At 35.1% G+C, this 23770-nt stretch overlaps 2 protein-coding genes across 2 annotated transcripts; both read left to right on the top strand.

Moving 5' to 3' along the window:
- Positions 1-3354: 3354 nt before the first annotated feature.
- Positions 3355-5342, top strand: LOC120090568 (cytochrome P450 71AU50-like). The gene is made up of 2 exons (XM_039048296.2): positions 3355-4243; positions 4653-5342. The coding sequence occupies exons 1-2, from the start codon at positions 3377-3379 to the stop codon at positions 5262-5264; spliced, it is 1479 nt and encodes a 492-aa protein (XP_038904224.2). The 5' UTR covers positions 3355-3376; the 3' UTR covers positions 5265-5342.
- Positions 5343-21081: 15739 nt separating this feature from the next.
- Positions 21082-23069, top strand: LOC150031084 (cytochrome P450 71AU50-like). The gene is made up of 2 exons (XM_090309312.1): positions 21082-21970; positions 22380-23069. The coding sequence occupies exons 1-2, from the start codon at positions 21104-21106 to the stop codon at positions 22989-22991; spliced, it is 1479 nt and encodes a 492-aa protein (XP_090165438.1). The 5' UTR covers positions 21082-21103; the 3' UTR covers positions 22992-23069.
- The last annotated feature ends 701 nt before the right edge of the window (positions 23070-23770 follow it).

Raw genomic sequence — 23770 nt, forward strand, 5'->3', positions numbered from 1 at the left:
CACCTAATTAAAACTTGGTTTTAACGTAATCGTGAACAAACATAATGCATGGGGTCCCTTGTAGAGAAACGTGTTCTAAACATGTAATGCAATATAACAATTAACATAACCATGCAATATAATAAAGGTACACTACCATAGAACATTTAAAGAGAGGGTGAGATAAACTACTTACCTTGATTGTGATCTAATTATTCCTTATTATACTTTATGATTTTATCAGCAGAGTTTTCCCTTTTTAAATCAAAAGAAGAAATTTGGGCAGCACTTTACCCGAGCTTTTCTCTTCTTCACAGAACTTCCTCACTCACACTTACTTTTTCACACAATACTATGTTACTGAGATTTGTTTGAGAATGGGTTAAATCTTCTGCAAAGGGTCCTATTTATAGTAGTTTTCAACTCTTCTCAGTGTGACAAATCATCGTACAGGTGGCTTCTTTAAAATTACTTATGGTTTATGGATTCCTCTCAATAAGACACCTAATTTTGGCTAATGTTTTCCCTTACGTCATCATTCTTTGTTTGTATTCAATTTTAGGGTTTTTCCAGGTATAATCTATAAGATCGTGGCCAAATTCAACGCATAATTCGTGCTTCTGTCCAAATCTCGCTCACTCTACTTTTAAAATCTTGCTCTCTCCCGTTTTCTCGCTAGGAATTTACTCTGGAGCTTTCTTGCTGAAAATCCCACTCTCTCCACTCTCGCTCTCAAATTTTCTCTTCCGTCTCGCTCTCTCCAGCTTTTCCGCTCTCGCTCTCTCCAGCTTTCTCGTTCTTGCTCTCGCTCTCGCTCTCGTTTCTGCTCCCACTCCCGCTCTTGCTCTCTCGCTCCCGCTCCCGCTCGCTCTTTCGCTCGCTCCCGCTCTTTCCTACTATCTCGCTAAGAATAGCTCTCTTTACTCTCGCTCTCTCCAACTTCCTTGCTACAATTCTCGCTCTCTCCAAGTTTCCTTCAATCTCGCTCTCTCCAGGGATCTCGCTCTTTCTACTCTCGCCAGCCTCAATCTCGCTAGCATCGCTCGCTGGGTTTCTCGCTCTCCAATTCTTCCTTCGATCGCGCAGCTCTCTTCTCAGAATCTCGTTTTTTCCAGTTTTCTCGCTGGTGTGGCTTGAAATATCATTGAATGTATCTATTTTTTTTTCTAATAGAATCAAAACGAAAAATAGATTAGATATTAAAAATAAGATAAGTAAATGGAGAATAGAAATTCTAATTAGTAAGAGCTCAACGGGACCTACCCCCTCTTTTTTTCTGATTCGAGGGGGATCCTGTTGAGTTCTTACGCTTTCATGTCTACAACTCTCTCTCTCACTTTCTCGCTCCCGCTCGCTCCCTTATTCATTATCCAGGATAATGAATAAGTTTTCAATTTCCAATTTATTTATTTATTATTATTATTATTATTATTATTTATTTATTTATTATTATTATTATTTTTTTCTAAATTTCCACCCCTTTAAATAAAATTTCGTCCTGCTTATTATTTGATATTTAATTTCCTGTATACGTACAGATCTGGGTCGTTACAATATGGTTGCAATACTGTCTGAACTTCCACATCAGAAAAAAAAAAATCTTGAAATGGACTACGATTTTGGAAATAGCGTGGGTGGTTCATTATTTGCAAATTTGCTATGAGTACTTTATGGGTTCATTATAATTTGATATGGAGAAATTTGATAGATGGATCAATTTCGGCTTGTGGCAAGTATAAGTAAAAGATGTGTTGATACAGTCTGGGTTACACAAGTGTAAGTTAAGAAGTGATGGTATTCTAGTGCAATTCTAGAGTAATTCCAGCAGAGGTTCAAAGAAGAGAATCTTCAAGCAGAAGATATGCTATTGGGAATGCAGACAATCTAAGCACATGAAAAACAGATGAGGTTTGTCAAAGGGCTTTGGATCGGATGTTGATGTTATTTATCTTATCAGGGGAGATGATGACTTCCTCTAAAGATGTCGAAATTCATCATTATGGTATATCTGTTTTACCATGATAGAGGATGTGATGTTGGGGGTTCCATAAGTTTGCACACGGCCATTGACTTGATGGTTATACAAGATGTGTGATGGAAGCTGTGTCAATGGCTGAAAAACATCTGAGTGAGCCACATAAGTAGAAGTTGCACTATAAATTTTTGCAAGGTTTATCAGCGACAAAAAACAAATCTTGGAATGTGGTATTCCAAGTGGTTTTCTCTTTATGGTGGAGTAGGTTATAATTCTCTAAGTTGAGAATTATGATTATCGGTGAAGACAATGGATGTAGCAATAATTGTGAATTCTTCAAATATCTAGCTAAGATGGAATTTATTGGCTTTTGGTAAAATATTAGAAGTGCAGTTGTCCCACATTGGAGAGGTTCATGAACAATAAGTAACTTTTTCTTATATAATATCCATATTAGATCTTATTTGTTTTCTAGTAAAAATTTAGGATTGTTTTCAAATATAGAAAAATAAATCAAAATATTTAAAAAAATATAGCAAAATTTTAGAATTATCAATGATAGACGCGGATAGACTTCTATTAGTGTCTATCAGTGATATTGATAAACACTGATAGAAGTCAATCAGTGTCTTGTAAATATTTTCAACAATTTTACAATCTGAAATAATTTTCCTAAAATTTTCTAAGTTTTTAATCTTTTTTAAAATCTTTCTTTAAATTACACTTTTTTGGTGTTTTTGATATTTAATAATTAATATGTTATTTAAAAAAAATTTCTAATAATAATGGTTTGTTTTTCATTAAAAAGAATTCATACTATGGAATCTAGAAAATTTGGGAGTCCGATTTTCTAGAATTGTTGAAGTGAGAGATCATGTCTTTGGGAGTCGAGATTTGATCGATCCCAAAAAAAAATTAATTTAATTAATATTTTTTTGAAAGAAAAAATTCTTTATCAAAAAGTTATTCCTATGACGAATTTGAGAAATGGTAATAATTTGTCACTTCTTAGATGAAGAATTTTTCCTCAATTATGACGTAGCCATATTGATAAAAAATAATTTCTACATACGTTCATTATTTCAAATACGATCCTTCTCCCAACTCAACCACGTGGTTAATCTAAGAGTTGAACCAATTCTCTAAAATTAAAAGGTGAAGCCCAAGCCCCACTTGGATGCAAGAAATCATCCTCACATTGTCCCACAAAATTAGTTTGGGGTGTCATCCCTAGCCCGTACTCACGTGGGTAACGTAGTAATAATAATTAGGTAGGAGGGTAGTTACCTTATTAATTAGTTTCAAACGACCACATTTTTCACACATCCATAAGTTGGTTCATGTAAATGCACTATAAATAACATAAAAACTTATTCTTTTCAGCATCCGTTGTTACTAGCTACAATAAAACATAGCATTATTATGGCTTTGATTTCAGCCACCATTTTTACACTTATCCTTCTTGCTTGCATCTTACATTTATTACTATGCAAAATCAAGGCAAAAAATCTTCCTCCTGGTCCAAAAGGATTTCCCATTATTGGTAGCATCCATTTATTAAAAAAACTTGTTCATAGAGATCTTCAAAAATTATCTCAAACTTATGGTCCCATTATGCACATGAAATTAGGGTTTAAATCCACCATTATCATCTCTTCTCCTACTATTGCCAAGCTCTTCCTCAAAACCCATGACCCTATTTTTGCAAGTCGTCCAATTTCTCATACTTCCAACCAAATGTCTTTCAACAGAAAAGATATAGCCTTTGCTCAATTTGGCCCTTATTGGCATAATATGCGTAAAATATGTTCATTTCAATTGCTTACATCTCTCAAAATCGACTCTTTTTCATCAATTCGAAGGCAAGAACTTGGTTTGTTGATTGATCGTCTTCGAGAGGCTGCGAAAAATCGTAGTATTGTGGATCTTAATTCTCAAGTCTCTTCTCTTATTGCTGGTGTGATTTGTGTAATGTTGTTTGGGAAGAAATTTGTTGATGAGGAGTTTATGGCTGCAATACATGAAGTCACTTTCTTGGCTGGTGCTCTTAACTTGGGGGATTTTATTCCTTTTATTGCCTTTCTTGATCTTCAAGGATTAGGTCGTCGTTCCAAAGCTATTAGTAAGGCCTTTGATGGATTTTTAAACACGATTATCGAGCAACATGTCGAGTTTAAGGACCAAAATAACACTAAGAGTGGGCTTTTTGTGGATGTTATGTTGGATCTCATGAGGTCAGAAAAAACAAAGTGCCAAATTGATCGTACGAGTATCAAAGGCGTAATGTTTGTAAGTATATTTTAAAATTTCATTCAACTAAAGTTGGTAATTCGTTAAAGGTCCCATGCTGAAACGATGAAAATTCAAGTATTGAGTACTTACTCTTCTTATTGTCTATGAACTTTTTAATTACAACTTTTCAATAGAATAATTTATTTTTTAAAAAATAATCCATGGGAACCTTGACCTAGTCCATAAATTAAATGAGGAATTTTGTAGAAATAAGAATGAAATGGGGAGCGAGAACGGGGATAGAGAATTCATCCCCAACTCCGTCCTGCCCCATCCTGTGTATATCTCTATTGGTAATGTATGAAATCTAAAATTAATATCAACCCAAAAACGATGAACGTAAATAGATATATCATCTTTATCACAATCTTCATTACTTCGCTCACATGGAAACCATATTTTGTAGGACTTGATTGTTGGAGGAGTGGACAGCACAAGCACCATAATCAATTGGGCATTATCCGAGCTAATCAAGCATCCCCAAGTAATGAAGAAAGTCCAAAAGGAATTAGAAGAAGTGGTTGGTTTGAACAGAATGGTGGAAGAATCAGACTTGAACCAATTGAAATACTTGGATATGGTCATAAAAGAGACCTTCAGAATGCATCCACCAATTACATTAATCCCTCGCAAGTCCACCGAAGATTGCAATGTCAACGGCTACCATATTCCTAAAAATACACACATGTTGATAAATGCATGGGCAATTGGACAAGACCCAAGTACTTGGTTTCAGTCTCATAAATTTTTTCCAGAGAGGTTTGTTGATAGCCAAATAGATATCAAAGGGAAAAATTTTGAAATGATTCCATTTGGATATGGTCGAAGAAGTTGTCCCGGAATGCAATTAGCGATGACTTTGGTTCGATTGATTGTGGCTCAATTGGTGCATTGCTTTGATTGGAAACTTCCAAATGGTGCATTGCCAAGTGAATTAGATATGACGGAAGAATTTGGTTTAACTTGTCCTAGAGCTCAAAATCTTAGGCTCATACCTATCTATCGTGTTCGTATTTGAATTTATTTCAATTCAGTATGGATGTAATCGTTCTTTTATCTTTATGAAGAAAGTTAAAATATCATTTCGATCTCTGTACTTTAAGATTTGTTGAATTTTCGTATTTGTACTTTTGAATATTCAAAATTTTACAATCTTAAATTTAGTTTTTACTTTTATTTTATGGTGGATTTTTTTTTTTAAAAAAAAATTAATTATCTATTAACATTCTTACATTAAATTTTAGAAACATACTCGTATATATGATAATTTTTTATTATTACTTCACCATTTTTTCTATTAAAAGGTTAACTTTGAGAGACTAAATGAAAGATTTATATAAATTTATAAAATTAAACAATTAAAAATTCAGAGATTAAAATTGAATAAATTATATAGTATAAGTATGGATGGAACATTATCGAGGCTTTCTATCAATCAAATAATATTTATATTTACTATCTAGCACTTCAACTAACAAGTAGTATCAGTAGCAAGACCAAGTCGAGTCACAGGGAGCCTAAGATAAAACCTTTTTAAGCTAAATCGGACTTTGTAAAACAATAAAAATGGAGGGGAGGAGTATTGAGTTTAAGATGACAGAAAAACTAAATTGCATGAATTTATAGTGCAAAAAGTAAGATAGATTGAGAGTGATACACGAGATTACATTCGCCAATTAAGAGGTTGTTGGGCTATCTATGAATTAATTCATTGATCTATCGTGCAAAGATTCATGGGTTTTCTAATTATCAAACCTAATTGACTATCTGGAAAAGTCAGACATATTCCTTAGGAAACACCAAACACGGATGTCGATTCCCAAATTAACTAAGTATTGTCATGCAAGCCTATTCACTTAGCTTAAGCCCATGGATTTATTAGAACATCATATTAAATTGACTAAATTTAACCTCACGTATTTCTATTCCCTAGGTTTTATTATCTTTCATTACTGGGTGATCCTAAGAAAGCTGGCCATTGAACCATAACCATAACTAAAACCCAACGCTATACAAATTGAACATGTCATGGTTACAATTACGAATAACTACAATATGCATAGTGCTGACGAACGAACATACGAATATTAACGATTAAGTTGTCAGTTTAATCTACTAGTATGCCCATCCTAGAAGTTCAATCAAGGAATAGAAAACGAGAAGAAACAAAGAACTCAAGAACAATACATGATAATCTCCTTAAACCATAGAAAATCGTCCAATCAAACCTCAAAATCGACATTTGGACCTTTAACCTTCATCACAACATGAATCCTGATGCCAAAATATGAAACACAAAGCAAAATATGAAGAAATCTCATGGGTTTTTTTACCAAGAATGGCCAAAATCGAGCCTAGTGCTCTAAAAATAGACTAAATCTCTCCTTCTCAAACCTTAAAATTAAAGTTCCTATTTATAAAAATTGTGTGGCGTCGTGGCGCTAGGGGACAACATCACGGTACCGCACCTTCGCATGCCCTCAGGTGGTAGAGCCTTGCCACAATGTTGGGTGACGTTATGGTGCTATCGTGCCTCTCTACGTCCTTTGACTTTGTAGCGCTACGACGCTAAATGCACATTAGAAGATTGATGCTCTTGGAAAAACGCATTGTGGTGGTGCCTAGCAACACAACCGCACCATGTCCTCAGTGGCAAAATTGTAATTTCTATTCTTTCTTTTCCAATTGATGCATTTGAGCTCTGTTTTTCCCTGTTTTAGCTCCATTTCGTTACTAACGCCCAATTCTACTTTTTAAGTGCTCGATACCTGTAAAATCACCGAATAAACACAAAAATCCTAAGAACAATCTCGACTTAAACGGACTAAGATAGCACATTTTCGGTGTTATCAATAATGATTAAAATATTATTTTAACCAATAAAGTTAATATAGAATTATCAAAGAAGTTACACTCATGTCGTTTGATTATTAACTAAATATTTTTTATTTTTAATCATTCCGAAATAAAAATTTTCACGCAACTTATTTAAGAATTTATATAAAGAAAACATAATGGAAAATATGAATTTAATTATATCCTTAAACTTTAGGGGTTGTATCCATCAAAATTTTTATAAATGAAAACATTTAGACCTTTATTAATGATTTAGTGCTATTTTCATTCCATTCCATTTAAAATCAACTTAAAATCACCTAAACAAAATTATTTTCTTCAAAAATTTCACTAAAGTTTAAGAAAATTATCACGTAATCTTTTTTCTAAATAGATAGAGAAAGATTATGCATCTCTCTGATATCTATTTAAATCTTGATCTTTCCTCAATTTAGACCCAAACTTAACTTTTTCATGTGTATAGATTTCTTTAAATGCAAATTAGATAACATGTCATTTCAAAAAATAATAATAATAAATGTTAAATATAATTTGATCTGAACGATTTAGAGAAAGTTAGAATTTAGTTTTATAGGTTATTATAATCGTATAAATAGTCCTTATAATTCGATAGAATCTCATATTTCTAACAATTATATATTTAAGGTGGGAAAGGAAAATCGGGCCAAGCCATCATCTCTATCTTCATCCTCGCAATTGAAATTATGGGATCGGGTGGGCCCATCTGTAACCAATTAATATATTTATTTACTTTTTATTTTAAGTTGAAAATTTTGACCATAATAGTTTATATAGTTAGAATTTAGTCTCTATAATTTGATAAAATTTTCATATAAGATAGATTTTCATCCAAATAGAATGGGTGCTATTATTGGAGGAAAGCACACCAAGTCAGGGCCATCAGTCATTGCTTTGATTTGTGTTTATTTCATACCTTAAATTGTAGATATTATTGATGTATTATTGTTGGAAATGGCAGGACCTTCAGACGACGAACAAGACAGCAGCAAACGGTCAGGTCACGGCGGTTGAGCAAAGAATAAAATATGCAAAATAGAAGCTCATTATAGGCTGAGTCTCAGAGCTCGCTCTTTTTAAGACATTTCGCGACTTTGCCTTAGTGTGTAAGCAAGTCAGGAATACTGCCACGTCGTTCCCAGGATAAAACAACCTAAAAAAAAATCCGATAAAAAATGCACCGTTACCGACAGGAACACACACTCTTTCTAACTAACTGCTCGAAAAACAGAAAGTGGAGTGGAAAAATAGGAGAGGAATACTGAGAACTTTCGAAAGGAAGTGAAAAGAAGCACTATGTGAATGAACTGCTGAAGACTACACTTTTTATAGGGCTTCAGCATGGAACGGTCGAGTGAGAATGAGGCGGATAGCCTCAGAATGTGCGAGGGGCCGGAAGACTCGTCGGAAGACACACGTGGAAGACCAAGTTTTTTCTTTTCTTTTTCCGGTTTTAAAACATAATAATAATAAATAAAAAATTATTAAAGAGAATAATAATAATCACACACGCATGCCATGCCCGACCAGACGGTGACGTGCGTGTGGGACGTCCACCAAACCTACATTGGTCTATCTGTTCACTCCCTCCAAAACATGGGTACCCCTTGGGGCCCAAACCCAAAGCTCAAGGTTGGAATACATAAGGGAAACTTCCAAATCAAAATTTTCCAATGTGGAATTCTCCAACCAAAGGTTGGTTTTCTCTTATTTTTGAAAATTAAATTTTCACCCAACAATCCCCCACTTCAAAATTTAAGCAAAAGAGAGAATTTTCATTGAGCAGTTTCAGTCTATACAACATGTACATAAGCAAAGGTGTCTTATGACTTGAGCCATTACGTAGTGTAGATGATTCAGAATATATAGAGTAACCCTTGGTTTTGAACTCTATCTCTAACAGCATCTCACACAGAGTGACATTAGGGTGTAGTACGAAAGCCCGTGCTTTAAGACCTAGCACGTGTATCCTGATTTAGTGAACACTCTAGAGAGTTTGCCTTAAACTCAATAGGAAGCGACCCTCACTTCCACATTCACATAGGTGAGTCTATCAAGAGTACTCCTATAGCTACGTACCCCACTCGTCATCGAGTTTAGATCTCACTAAGAACTGAGTTCAACCTTTTTTACGCTTCAGGATATCGTGCTCAGACTATAATTCATAGGAATGGAACTCTGTGTTTGGTTTAACATGATTCACTATATATCACTCGTGATCAGTTATTACACGTTGAACCTATTTTTTGGGATTCAGTCTACAGGTTGGGTTTTCCTTACCGTGATTCATTTTTCTATAGGCATGAGTCCAATCCTTTCTGAGGTTCTGAAAACCTTCTCTCTGGCCAGTCCTTTTGTCAAAGGATCTGCCAAATTTTCATCAGTCCATATATGATCCACTCTAACTGCACCAGAGTGAGAAACTCTCTAATGGTATTGTGCTTACGACGTATTTGTCGTCTCTTTCTATTGTAGTAACAGTCCTGAACTTTTGAGATTGCTGCAGTACTATCGCAATGGATCAATATGGCTGGTACCGGATTTTCCCATAAGGGAATCTTTGGTAGCAGACTTTTAAGCTAGCATGCTTCTTCACTAGCTGTCGCTAGTGCTATCATTTCTGACTCCATTGTAAATTGGGCTAAAATATTCTTTTTCTTGGACTTCCAAGAGACAGCTCCGCCTGCTATATTAAAGATATAGCCACTTGTAGCCTTTGAATCATCCGAAAGAGAGTTCCAGTCAGCATCGCTGAACCCTTCCAGGACAACGGGAAACTTTTGATAATGTAATCCTAGGTTTTGGGTTTTCTTCAAGTACCTCATTACCCTTTCTATAGCATTCCATTGCTTTTTACTAGATCTTCTTGTAAACGTGCAAAGTATTCCTACAGCATAAGCTATGTCAGGCCTAGTGCAGTCAACAACGTATCTAAGACTGCATATGATGCTCGCATAGTCAGATTGATTAACACTGTCACCAGTGTTCTTGAAAAACTTAACACTAGGGTCATAAGGAGTACAGACTGGTTTACAATCAAAGTAATTATATTTATTTAGAATCTTTTCTATATAGTGAGATTGATCCAAAGAAATTCCCTTTTGAGACCTATTCACTTTTATGCCTAAGATTACACTGGCTTCTCCTAAGTCTTTCATTTCGAAGTTTGCACTTAATATTGATTTCACATCATTTATGACGTGCAAGTTCGACCCAAAGATCAATAAATCATCTACATATAGACACAAGATAGTGTAAAGATTATTTTCAAACTTATAGTAGATGCATTTGTCACTTTCATTAACCTTGAAACCTTTAGATAGGATAAGGTCGTCAATTTTTCATGCCATTGCTTAGGAGCTTGTTTTAGTCCATAGAGATTTGTTTAATTTACACACCTTATTTTCTAGACCACTTGATCCCGAACCCTACTATTCCTTAATTTAAAAGGAAATCTATCTTCAAAGAAGTCGGCATCATTTGACTCAATGAACACTTGGTTAACTAGATCATAGAACCTATAGGCTTTACTATTTAAGGCATAACCTATAAAGACGCACTCGTAAGCTCTACTAGTCAACTTTCTCCTTTTCGGGTATGGAATCCTTACAAAGGATAGACAACCCCATGTTCTAAAGTAGGACAAGTTTGGTTTCTTATTCTTGAGAATTTCGTAAGGTGAAGTTTTGTTTTTAGGCTTTGGGATTCTTTTTAGGACATAACATATGGTAAGGATGATTTCACCCCACCATTAGACGCAACTCCTGAACTAAGTAAAATAGCAACTACTAGCTCAGCTAAAGTTCTATTTTTCCTTTCGACTTTTCTGTTCATTTCAAGAGAATAAAGTACGGTCTTTTCGTGTATTATTCCATGTGAGTTAAAGAACTCACTAAAACTGTCCAAGTCGTACTTAGTTCCCCTATCACTACGAAGTCTTTTAACCTTTCTATTAAACTAATTCCCTATTTCAGAAACAAAAAGTTTGAAGGCATCAAAAACATCACTTTTGTTTTTCAGCAAATATACAAAAGTAAAATCAGAGCAGTCGTCAATAAAAGTAATGAAATATCTTTTACTGTTCAAGATTCCATCAAATTCACATAAATTAGAATGAATTAATTCTAGAGGCTCAGAATCCTAAGTACAGATTTATGCGGAATTTTAGTAATTTTAACCTGACTACAATACTCGCATTTATCAAAATCATTCGTGGATAACTTAGGTATCATTTTCAACCTAATCATGTTACTAATTAAATTTTTATTCACATGCCAGAGTCTAGCATGCCAAACATTCATAGAACACAGCATATACACAGAAGATTTCATTTTATTGATGTCTCAATTTAATTTGAACATTCCCTCCATTGCATACCCTTTCCCTACGAATACATTATTTTTAGTAAAGGTATATAGGTCTGCCTCTATAGTTTGAGTAAACTGGCTTTGTTGAGGAGATAGCCCGAGACCAAATTCTTTCTTATCTCCAAAGTGTGCAGAACGTCCTTCAATATGAGGGTCTTCCTAGAGGTAAACTTCAGTTCCACCTCACAGGTTCTAGCAACTTTCGTGGAGTGGTGATCCCCCAACAGATATTCTTATCCTTAGTTTCAATATAAGTTTTAAATAGACTAAGGTCGTGACAGACATGACGCGTAGCACCAGTGTCTATCCACCACCCTTCACAACTACCGATCACATTTCCTTTTGTGATCATGGCGACTAACGGTTCTTCTGTCAGTATCGCCCGACCAGCAGAACGATGCCTATTCCTACAGTTGCTAGCCATGTGCCCAAGTTTATTAAAATTAAAGCAAAGGAACTGTACCATTTCTCCTGAAGAGGGCTTCTATTTTTTCTGTTGGTTTTGGTGTCTGGAGCCACGGTTCTGACTTTTTCTCTTTGTCCCCTTAGATTTTTTGTCAGGTTTTACCACGATGGAGGTGGGTTTCCCATGTACTGCGTTCACCTCCTCCCTCTGGTTCTGCTTCCGAGCTTCCTCCTGGATCCTTAGCTGGGTAATAAGACTCTCCAAGGAGAACTCCTTCGTTTTACGCCTCAAAGTGTTCTTAAAATCCTTCCACAAAGGGGGCAGTTTATCAATAATAACAACAACTTGGAATTGTTCGTCTATAGGCATACCTTCAGTAATTATCTAGTGGGCTATTTTCTAGAGTTCATGGCACTGGGCCTCCAAAAATTTTTCATCTGTCATCTGGAACTTGAGACAACAGCTAACAATATATTTCTTCGACCCGGCCTCCTCAGTGTCGTACTTCTTTTGCAGGGCATCCCAGACCTCTTTCGCTGTTTTCATTGTACTGTAGTAGTCATACAGATCATCAGTCAAACCATTTAAAATAAAGTTCTTACAAAGAAAATCTTTCTCCTCCCAATCAGTAGCTTATTTTATCTGTTGTTCAGTTGGTTCTTCTAAAGAGATGATCAGCTTATCTCTAGTAAGTTTCGGCAACTTTCTTGACGGTGGGAAAGAACAACATCCTTTACTTCTACCGTTTGAAGTTCGGTCCTTCGAACCGGAATGGATGGTTGAGGTCAGATGTCATAACGTCATTGTTGCTAGTGAGGGCCATTAATGATGTGCCAGTAAACACGTCTTAAAATTATTGGAAATGGCAAGACCATCAGATGACGAACAGGACAACAGCAAACGGTCAGGTCACGGCGGTTGAGCAAAGAATAAAACCTGCAAAACATAAGCTCGTTATAGGCTGAGTCGCGGAGCTCGCTCTCTTTAAGACGTTTCGTAGTTCTGCCAAAGTGTGCAAGCAGGTCAAGAATACTGCCACGTTGTCCCCAGGATAAAACAGCCTAAAAGGAAAACCCGATCAGAAATGAACCGTTACCGACCGGAACACACTCCCTTTCTGACTAACTGCTCAAAAAATGGAAAGTGGAGTGGAAATTTAGGAGAGGAGTGATAACTTGTAGAAATACAAGTTATTAAAGCTCAAATTATTAAAACAATGGGAGAAAGCAATGGTAAAATAGGCAATATTATGTTTGAGTGCGCCAAACTGAAAGAAATTGCGATCGCTAATGCTCATCGCATAAAAACAGTAATTTTCCTGTTTCTGTGCAGGTACAATGCAATGGTGCGTATGAAATTGCGATCCAAGGATACAATGTAAGGGCGCACTTGAGTTTGCGATCGGAAAAAGTGTCTCAAAAGCGATCGCATAAAGACCTTACATAAAGGCGACAACATAATAAATCATGATAGGACGTAAAGCTGATAACGATCAATTTTGAAATACAGTTGACGACCGTTAAAGACCACACCATTGCAAATACATTAAACTTCTAGTGACTTTCAAACGATGCAACAGAGTATGAAAATTAATGTTGCCCATCTTTGCAATCATTAGTGAGAAGAGTTGCTTCACCTTGAAGTCTATAAATACCCAATGCTACCAAACCAAACAATAAGAGAAGAGAGAGACAATAAGAAGGTGAGGCGAAGCTGAGGGAAAGGAATCCTTAGAAAGAAATCAATTTTCGGAGAGGTCGAGAGAAAAAGTCCATAAATCAGAACAGAGTTGAAGTGATAAAGAGCATTGTAAAAGGCCACGGAAAGTAAGACATTGCTTACCTGACTTGATATTTCTCACTCCATTTGTTGTTTTGTACTCAACACTTTATTTACGAAAATGAAATTTTCATTTTGATTTATGTTCAGTCTCTCCACACCATGCATGAGTAACTAAATTTGTGAATGAGTTGAGAAGTACTTAGCTAGCATGATTTAAGCTATGCACTTTATGCGATCATCTTGTCTTATGTATGCGTCATTCATCATTTGGAGTACGTGAGAGAGTAGTCTAAAGATTTGTGTATAGTATGATCACATGACTTGTACAGAATCTTGAGAAATATTAGCTAAATCTCTTCTCAACCCCTTCATCGCATACTTGTTACAACACTACCCTTTCATCGCTCCGCGTTTAACTCCATCGCATTGGAAAATCTAAATTAAAACACCATTTACTTCTTTATCACCACCGCAATAGAATCAGAGAGTCTGTCGCATATCTTTAACTCCATCGCATTGGAAAATCTATTTATCCAATGCAATGGCGCACTTATGTTTGCAATCGGAAAAAGTATCTCAAAAGAGATCGCATAAAGACCTTACATAAAGGCAACAACATAATAAATCATGATGAGACGTAAAGCTAATAACGGTCAATTTTGAAATACAGTTGACGACCGTTAAAGACCATACCATTACAAATACATCGAACTTCTGGTGACTTTCAGAAGATGCAACAAAGTATGGATATTAATTCTACCAATCTTTGCAATCATTAGTGAGAAGAGCTGCTTCACCTTGAAATCTATAAATACCCAATGCTACCAAACCAAACAATAAGAGAAGAGAGAGATAGCGAGGAAGCGAGGCGAAGCCGAGGGAAAGGAATCCTTGGAAAGAAATCAATTTTTGGAGAGGTCGAGAGACTGTCGTAAAACAATACGAAGGAGAGACATCCAACCCTTGCGAGAGCAAAATCCACAAATCGGAACAGTGTTGAAGTGATAAAGAGCAGTGTAAAAGGCCACGGAAAGCAAGACTGCTTACCTGGCTTGATATTTCTCACTCCATTTGTTGTTTTGTACTCAACACTTTATTTGCAAAAATGAAAATTTCATTTTGATTTATGTTCAGTCCCTCCACACCATGCATGAGTAACTAAATTTGTGAATGGATTGAGAAGTACTTAGCTAGCATGTCTTAAGCTATGCATTTTATGCGATCATCTTGTCTTATATATGCGTCATTCATCATTTGGGGTACTTGAGAGAGTAGTCTAAAGATAGAATCTAGGCTTGAGAGAGTCGGATTAGAACGCATAAGCAAGAGTAGAGACTTAGAAATAAGTTATATCTGTTACATTCCATACACATCGCATGCGTCCTAGAACTAGGAAATGTGGCATTATGCATTGAGAAATGTAGTACTTAATATTTGTGTATAGCATGATCATATGACTTGTACAGAATTTTGAGAAATATTAGCTAAATCTCTCCTCAACCCCTTCATCGCATACTTGTTACAACACTACCCTTTCATCGCTCCGCTTTTAACTCCATCGCATTGGAAAATCTAAATTAAAACACCATTTACTTCTTTATCACCACCGCAATAGAATCAGAGAGTCTGTCGCATATCTATTTAGTAAACCCTGTGTTCGATCCTGGACTTACCAGGATCCTAAGAAGGCTTATACTCGGACTTTGTTAGGAAAACTTGTATGATCATCGCTTCCACATATCATCGCATGATAAACCAACGCATCAAGTTTTTTGGCGCCGTTGCCCAGGATTACGGTATAGATTGCGCTAATATCAAACCTCTTTGATCTTTGCAGCTTTCAACCTTTGTTGCATTGCCATTCCATCTGTAAAGGAAGAAGCAAGCATCGCATGAGCGAAGGACATACTCCTGAGCTCAAATACGACCCAGAGATCGAAAGAACCTTTCGCAAAAGACAGAGAAACAGACGTAAACGACAAGGAAGAATTCACAGACAGAGAAACATACCTAAGTGTGGGCCATCGTTACCAATTTCCCATATTTTTCAAGCTAAAATTGGAAATAGATAATTTTAAAAAACCACTATCCAATTTAAATATACACTACAATTTCTCTTTTAACCAACTGCCTAACCCATTTCATCTCCCTCATTGGAAGCCACTATCTTCTCTTTCTTTTTTGTCTTGGCCAATAGTTATCCATTTAAATATATTAAAATAATAATTAATAAATAATAATAGAATAATTGTTTTAAATGAAAAAATTGTTAGATATATCTAATATAGCAAAATGTCACTGTCTATTATTTATAGACATTGATAGACATCTAGCAGTGTCTATCACTGATACTAATATATATCTATCTGTGTCTATCACTAATAAAGATAAAATTTTGTTATATTTGTAAATAAATTAGCTCATTTTCTTATATTATTTAAGAACAATTCTAAATAATAATAATAATAATAAAAGAATAGAAAAGAAAAGAAAATTACCTCTTTGTCCCTCATTTTTCATCGTGCCCCATCATGCTTACAAAATTTCACCCAACTTAATCAAAATCAAAATCTAACCACGAGCCTCTCCCTCCAACTAAAGGAAAATCTCATTTATCCTATAAAGGAAGATCATCATCTACATTGAATTTACTCAAGAAAAAAAAAATCTTTGAAATTTCTTACATCTATTCTATCTTTCTTGAACCGGCGAATATTCTTAATCTGCTTTGGCTTTTAAATTTTTCTTGGAAATGAAATGGACGTGTTGAGTTTTGGCAAAATATTATAAGTGTAGTTGTCCTACATTAAAAAGGTTCAAGTGATGAGCTATCACTATAAAAGAAGCCTATATATGCATGTTAAATTTCATTTATGTATTCTCTAGTTTGAGGGTGAAAAAATGATATGAGTAGTATAAAAGCTTCGAGATAGTGCTTTTGTAATTGGGATCAAGAGAGAGAATTATTATATGTGATTGTAACAATTTTTCACATAGTGGATTTCTTTCTTGTGACTGTGGTTTTTTTCCGAGTTTTGAAATTTTTCGTATAAACTTTTGTGTTTCCAATTTTATTGCTTTCTTTTCATTTCTCTATTATTTTTTGCTTATTCTTGAGATAGCAGTGGGTGGTCTTTCCAAACATGGGGTATCAGAATTTTAGATTCGTAGTTTCTTTAATTTGTGAGTATGTTATATGTGTAACGCTCGGATCCTTAAACCTTATGATCCGACTGCTACGACATGCATACTTAGACTTTTCTATCATGAGATGAGTTTTGGTTGAAATTTCAAAGAACATATCTAAATTTTATTAATTTGATAGAAAAACTATATAGAAATTTATTTATCAAAACACCAGGATCCATAAAACATTAGCGTGGTGGTACAAAATGCATGTGCCTATAATAGTGAGTTTGATGGTTGGCCATTTGAGTGACGTCCAACTCTGCCCTCTACGCTGTGTTCTTACCTACAAAGTCTGTAAAAATATAGGATGAGTACATAATATACCCAGTAAGTAGTTCTCACGTAGGGTAGTGACCAAATGCACAATCACAAGCAACATGTCATGAAAACATATGATTGGGACCGAAAATGTATAATAACATGTGGTGGTCGGTTATGCTTCCAACATAAATCTCTCCGCCCTGATAGGAAGATGAGGACCTAAGCGAAACTAACCCATCTGATGATTAGCGGGTCATGCAGTCAGTAGGGCCAAAGTCGCATCCAACATCAACCATTAGCATAAACATTATGCTTCCAACACAAATCTTTCCGCCCTGATAGGAAGATGAGGACTTAAGCGGAAACTAACCCATCTGATGATTAGCGGGTCATGCAGTCAGTAGGGCCAGAGTCACATCCAACATCAACCATTAGCATAAATGTTATGCTTCCAACATAAATCTCTCCGCCCTGATAGGAAGATGAGGACTTAAGCGGAAACTAACCCATCTGATGATTAGCGGGTCATGCAGTCAGTAGGGCCAGAATCGCATCCAACATCAACCATTAACATAACCATAAGATTAGACTGGAAGCATAACTTACACCTAATTAAAACTTGGTTTTAACGTAATCGTGAACAAACATAATGCATGGGGTCCCTTGTAGAGAAACGTGTTCTAAACATGTAATGCAATATAACAATTAACATAACCATGCAATATAATAAAGGTACACTACCATAGAACATTTAAAGAGAGGGTGAGATAAACTACTTACCTTGATTGTGATCTAATTATTCCTTATTATACTTTATGATTTTATCAGCAGAGTTTTCCCTTTTTAAATCAAAAGAAGAAATTTGGGCAGCACTTTACCCGAGCTTTTCTCTTCTTCACAGAACTTCCTCACTCACACTTACTTTTTCACACAATACTATGTTACTGAGATTTGTTTGAGAATGGGTTAAATCTTCTGCAAAGGGTCCTATTTATAGTAGTTTTCAACTCTTCTCAGTGTGACAAATCATCGTACAGGTGGCTTCTTTAAAATTACTTATGGTTTATGGATTCCTCTCAATAAGACACCTAATTTTGGCTAATGTTTGCCCTTACGTCATCATTCTTTGTTTGTATTCAATTTTAGGGTTTTTCCATGTATAATCTATAAGATCGTGGCCAAATTCAACGCATAATTCGCGCTTCTGTCCAAATCTCGCTCACTCTGCTCTTAAAATCTCGCTCTCTCCCGTTTTCTCGCTAGGAATTTACTCTGGAGCTTTCTTGCTGAAAATCCCGCTCTCTCCACTCTCGCTCTCAAATTTTCTCTTCCGTCTCGCTCTCTCCAGCTTTTCCGCTCTCGCTCTCTCCAGCTTTCTCGTTCTTGCTCTCGCTCTCGCTCTCGTTTCTGCTCCCACTCCCGCTCTTGCTCTCTCGCTCCCGCTCCCGCTCGCTCTTTCGCTCGCTCCCGCTCTTTCCTACTATCTCGCTAAGAATAGCTCTCTTTACTCTCGCTCTCTCCAACTTCCTTGCTACAATTCTCGCTCTCTCCAAGTTTCCTTCAATCTCGCTCTCTCCAGGGATCTCGCTCTTTCTACTCTCGCCAGCCTCAATCTCGCTAGCATCGCTCGCTGGGTTTCTCGCTCTCCAATTCTTCCTTCGATCGCGCAGCTCTCTTCTCAGAATCTCGTTTTTTCCAGTTTTCTCGCTGGTGTGGCTTGAAATATCATTGAATGTATCTATTTTTTTTTCTAATAGAATCAAAACGAAAAATAGATTAGATATTAAAAATAAGATAAGTAAATGGAGAATAGAAATTCTAATTAGTAAGAGCTCAACGGGACCTACCCCCTCTTTTTTTCTGATTCGAGGGATCCTGTTGAGTTCTTACGCTTTCATGTCTACAACTCTCTCTCTCACTTTCTCGCTCCCGCTCGCTCCCTTATTCATTATCCAGGATAATGAATAAGTTTTCAATTTCCAATTTATTTATTTATTATTATTATTATTATTATTATTATTTATTTATTATTATTATTATTTTTTTCTAAATTTCCACCCCTTTAAATAAAATTTCGTCCTGCTTATTATTTGATATTTAATTTCCTGTATACGTACAGATCTGGGTCGTTACAATATGGTTGCAATACTGTCTGAACTTCCACATCAGAAAAAAAAAAATCTTGAAATGGACTACGATTTTGGAAATAGCGTGGGTGGTTCATTATTTGCAAATTTGCTATGAGTACTTTATGGGTTCATTATAATTTGATATGGAGAAATTTGATAGATGGATCAATTTCGGCTTGTGGCAAGTATAAGTAAAAGATGTGTTGATACAGTCTGGGTTACACAAGTGTAAGTTAAGAAGTGATGGTATTCTAGTGCAATTCTAGAGTAATTCCAGCAGAGGTTCAAAGAAGAGAATCTTCAAGCAGAAGATATGCTATTGGGAATGCAGACAATCTAAGCACATGAAAAACAGATGAGGTTTGTCAAAGGGCTTTGGATCGGATGTTGATGTTATTTATCTTATCAGGGGAGATGATGACTTCCTCTAAAGATGTCGAAATTCATCATTATGGTATATCTGTTTTACCATGATAGAGGATGTGATGTTGGGGGTTCCATAAGTTTGCACACGGCCATTGACTTGATGGTTATACAAGATGTGTGATGGAAGCTGTGTCAATGGCTGAAAAACATCTGAGTGAGCCACATAAGTAGAAGTTGCACTATAAATTTTTGCAAGGTTTATCAGCGACAAAAAACAAATCTTGGAATGTGGTATTCCAAGTGGTTTTCTCTTTATGGTGGAGTAGGTTATAATTCTCTAAGTTGAGAATTATGATTATCGGTGAAGACAATGGATGTAGCAATAATTGTGAATTCTTCAAATATCTAGCTAAGATGGAATTTATTGGCTTTTGGTAAAATATTAGAAGTGCAGTTGTCCCACATTGGAGAGGTTCATGAACAATAAGTAACTTTTTCTTATATAATATCCATATTAGATCTTATTTGTTTTCTAGTAAAAATTTAGGATTGTTTTCAAATATAGAAAAATAAATCAAAATATTTAAAAAAATATAGCAAAATTTTAGAATTATCAATGATAGACGCGGATAGACTTCTATTAGTGTCTATCAGTGATATTGATAAACACTGATAGAAGTCAATCAGTGTCTTGTAAATATTTTCAACAATTTTACAATCTGAAATAATTTTCCTAAAATTTTCTAAGTTTTTAATCTTTTTTAAAATCTTTCTTTAAATTACACTTTTTTGGTGTTTTTGATATTTAATAATTAATATGTTATTTAAAAAAAATTTCTAATAATAATGGTTTGTTTTTCATTAAAAAGAATTCATACTATGGAATCTAGAAAATTTGGGAGTCCGATTTTCTAGAATTGTTGAAGTGAGAGATCATGTCTTTGGGAGTCGAGATTTGATCGATCCCAAAAAAAAATTAATTTAATTAATATTTTTTTGAAAGAAAAAATTCTTTATCAAAAAGTTATTCCTATGACGAATTTGAGAAATGGTAATAATTTGTCACTTCTTAGATGAAGAATTTTTCCTCAATTATGACGTAGCCATATTGATAAAAAATAATTTCTACATACGTTCATTATTTCAAATACGATCCTTCTCCCAACTCAACCACGTGGTTAATCTAAGAGTTGAACCAATTCTCTAAAATTAAAAGGTGAAGCCCAAGCCCCACTTGGATGCAAGAAATCATCCTCACATTGTCCCACAAAATTAGTTTGGGGTGTCATCCCTAGCCCGTACTCACGTGGGTAACGTAGTAATAATAATTAGGTAGGAGGGTAGTTACCTTATTAATTAGTTTCAAACGACCACATTTTTCACACATCCATAAGTTGGTTCATGTAAATGCACTATAAATAACATAAAAACTTATTCTTTTCAGCATCCGTTGTTACTAGCTACAATAAAACATAGCATTATTATGGCTTTGATTTCAGCCACCATTTTTACACTTATCCTTCTTGCTTGCATCTTACATTTATTACTATGCAAAATCAAGGCAAAAAATCTTCCTCCTGGTCCAAAAGGATTTCCCATTATTGGTAGCATCCATTTATTAAAAAAACTTGTTCATAGAGATCTTCAAAAATTATCTCAAACTTATGGTCCCATTATGCACATGAAATTAGGGTTTAAATCCACCATTATCATCTCTTCTCCTACTATTGCCAAGCTCTTCCTCAAAACCCATGACCCTATTTTTGCAAGTCGTCCAATTTCTCATACTTCCAACCAAATGTCTTTCAACAGAAAAGATATAGCCTTTGCTCAATTTGGCCCTTATTGGCATAATATGCGTAAAATATGTTCATTTCAATTGCTTACATCTCTCAAAATCGACTCTTTTTCATCAATTCGAAGGCAAGAACTTGGTTTGTTGATTGATCGTCTTCGAGAGGCTGCGAAAAATCGTAGTATTGTGGATCTTAATTCTCAAGTCTCTTCTCTTATTGCTGGTGTGATTTGTGTAATGTTGTTTGGGAAGAAATTTGTTGATGAGGAGTTTATGGCTGCAATACATGAAGTCACTTTCTTGGCTGGTGCTCTTAACTTGGGGGATTTTATTCCTTTTATTGCCTTTCTTGATCTTCAAGGATTAGGTCGTCGTTCCAAAGCTATTAGTAAGGCCTTTGATGGATTTTTAAACACGATTATCGAGCAACATGTCGAGTTTAAGGACCAAAATAACACTAAGAGTGGGCTTTTTGTGGATGTTATGTTGGATCTCATGAGGTCAGAAAAAACAAAGTGCCAAATTGATCGTACGAGTATCAAAGGCGTAATGTTTGTAAGTATATTTTAAAATTTCATTCAACTAAAGTTGGTAATTCGTTAAAGGTCCCATGCTGAAACGATGAAAATTCAAGTATTGAGTACTTACTCTTCTTATTGTCTATGAACTTTTTAATTACAACTTTTCAATAGAATAATTTATTTTTTAAAAAATAATCCATGGGAACCTTGACCTAGTCCATAAATTAAATGAGGAATTTTGTAGAAATAAGAATGAAATGGGGAGCGAGAACGGGGATAGAGAATTCATCCCCAACTCCGTCCTGCCCCATCCTGTGTATATCTCTATTGGTAATGTATGAAATCTAAAATTAATATCAACCCAAAAACGATGAACGTAAATAGATATATCATCTTTATCACAATCTTCATTACTTCGCTCACATGGAAACCATATTTTGTAGGACTTGATTGTTGGAGGAGTGGACAGCACAAGCACCATAATCAATTGGGCATTATCCGAGCTAATCAAGCATCCCCAAGTAATGAAGAAAGTCCAAAAGGAATTAGAAGAAGTGGTTGGTTTGAACAGAATGGTGGAAGAATCAGACTTGAACCAATTGAAATACTTGGATATGGTCATAAAAGAGACCTTCAGAATGCATCCACCAATTACATTAATCCCTCGCAAGTCCACCGAAGATTGCAATGTCAACGGCTACCATATTCCTAAAAATACACACATGTTGATAAATGCATGGGCAATTGGACAAGACCCAAGTACTTGGTTTCAGTCTCATAAATTTTTTCCAGAGAGGTTTGTTGATAGCCAAATAGATATCAAAGGGAAAAATTTTGAAATGATTCCATTTGGATATGGTCGAAGAAGTTGTCCCGGAATGCAATTAGCGATGACTTTGGTTCGATTGATTGTGGCTCAATTGGTGCATTGCTTTGATTGGAAACTTCCAAATGGTGCATTGCCAAGTGAATTAGATATGACGGAAGAATTTGGTTTAACTTGTCCTAGAGCTCAAAATCTTAGGCTCATACCTATCTATCGTGTTCGTATTTGAATTTATTTCAATTCAGTATGGATGTAATCGTTCTTTTATCTTTATGAAGAAAGTTAAAATATCATTTCGATCTCTGTACTTTAAGATTTGTTGAATTTTCGTATTTGTACTTTTGAATATTCAAAATTTTACAATCTTAAATTTAGTTTTTACTTTTATTTTATGGTGGATTTTTTTTTTTAAAAAAAAATTAATTATCTATTAACATTCTTACATTAAATTTTAGAAACATACTCGTATATATGATAATTTTTTATTATTACTTCACCATTTTTTCTATTAAAAGGTTAACTTTGAGAGACTAAATGAAAGATTTATATAAATTTATAAAATTAAACAATTAAAAATTCAGAGATTAAAATTGAATAAATTATATAGTATAAGTATGGATGGAACATTATCGAGGCTTTCTATCAATCAAATAATATTTATATTTACTATCTAGCACTTCAACTAACAAGTAGTATCAGTAGCAAGACCAAGTCGAGTCACAGGGAGCCTAAGATAAAACCTTTTTAAGCTAAATCGGACTTTGTAAAACAATAAAAATGGAGGGGAGGAGTATTGAGTTTAAGATGACAGAAAAACTAAATTGCATGAATTTATAGTGCAAAAAGTAAGATAGATTGAGAGTGATACACGAGATTACATTCGCCAATTAAGAGGTTGTTGGGCTATCTATGAATTAATTCATTGATCTATCGTGCAAAGATTCATGGGTTTTCTAATTATCAAACCTAATTGACTATCTGGAAAAGTCAGACATATTCCTTAGGAAA

The sequence above is a fragment of the Benincasa hispida genome, unplaced genomic scaffold (assembly GCF_027475165.1).
Source record: "Benincasa hispida cultivar pf3 unplaced genomic scaffold, pf3_genome.v1.1 HicScf1485, whole genome shotgun sequence".
NCBI lineage: Eukaryota > Viridiplantae > Streptophyta > Magnoliopsida > Cucurbitales > Cucurbitaceae > Benincasa > Benincasa hispida.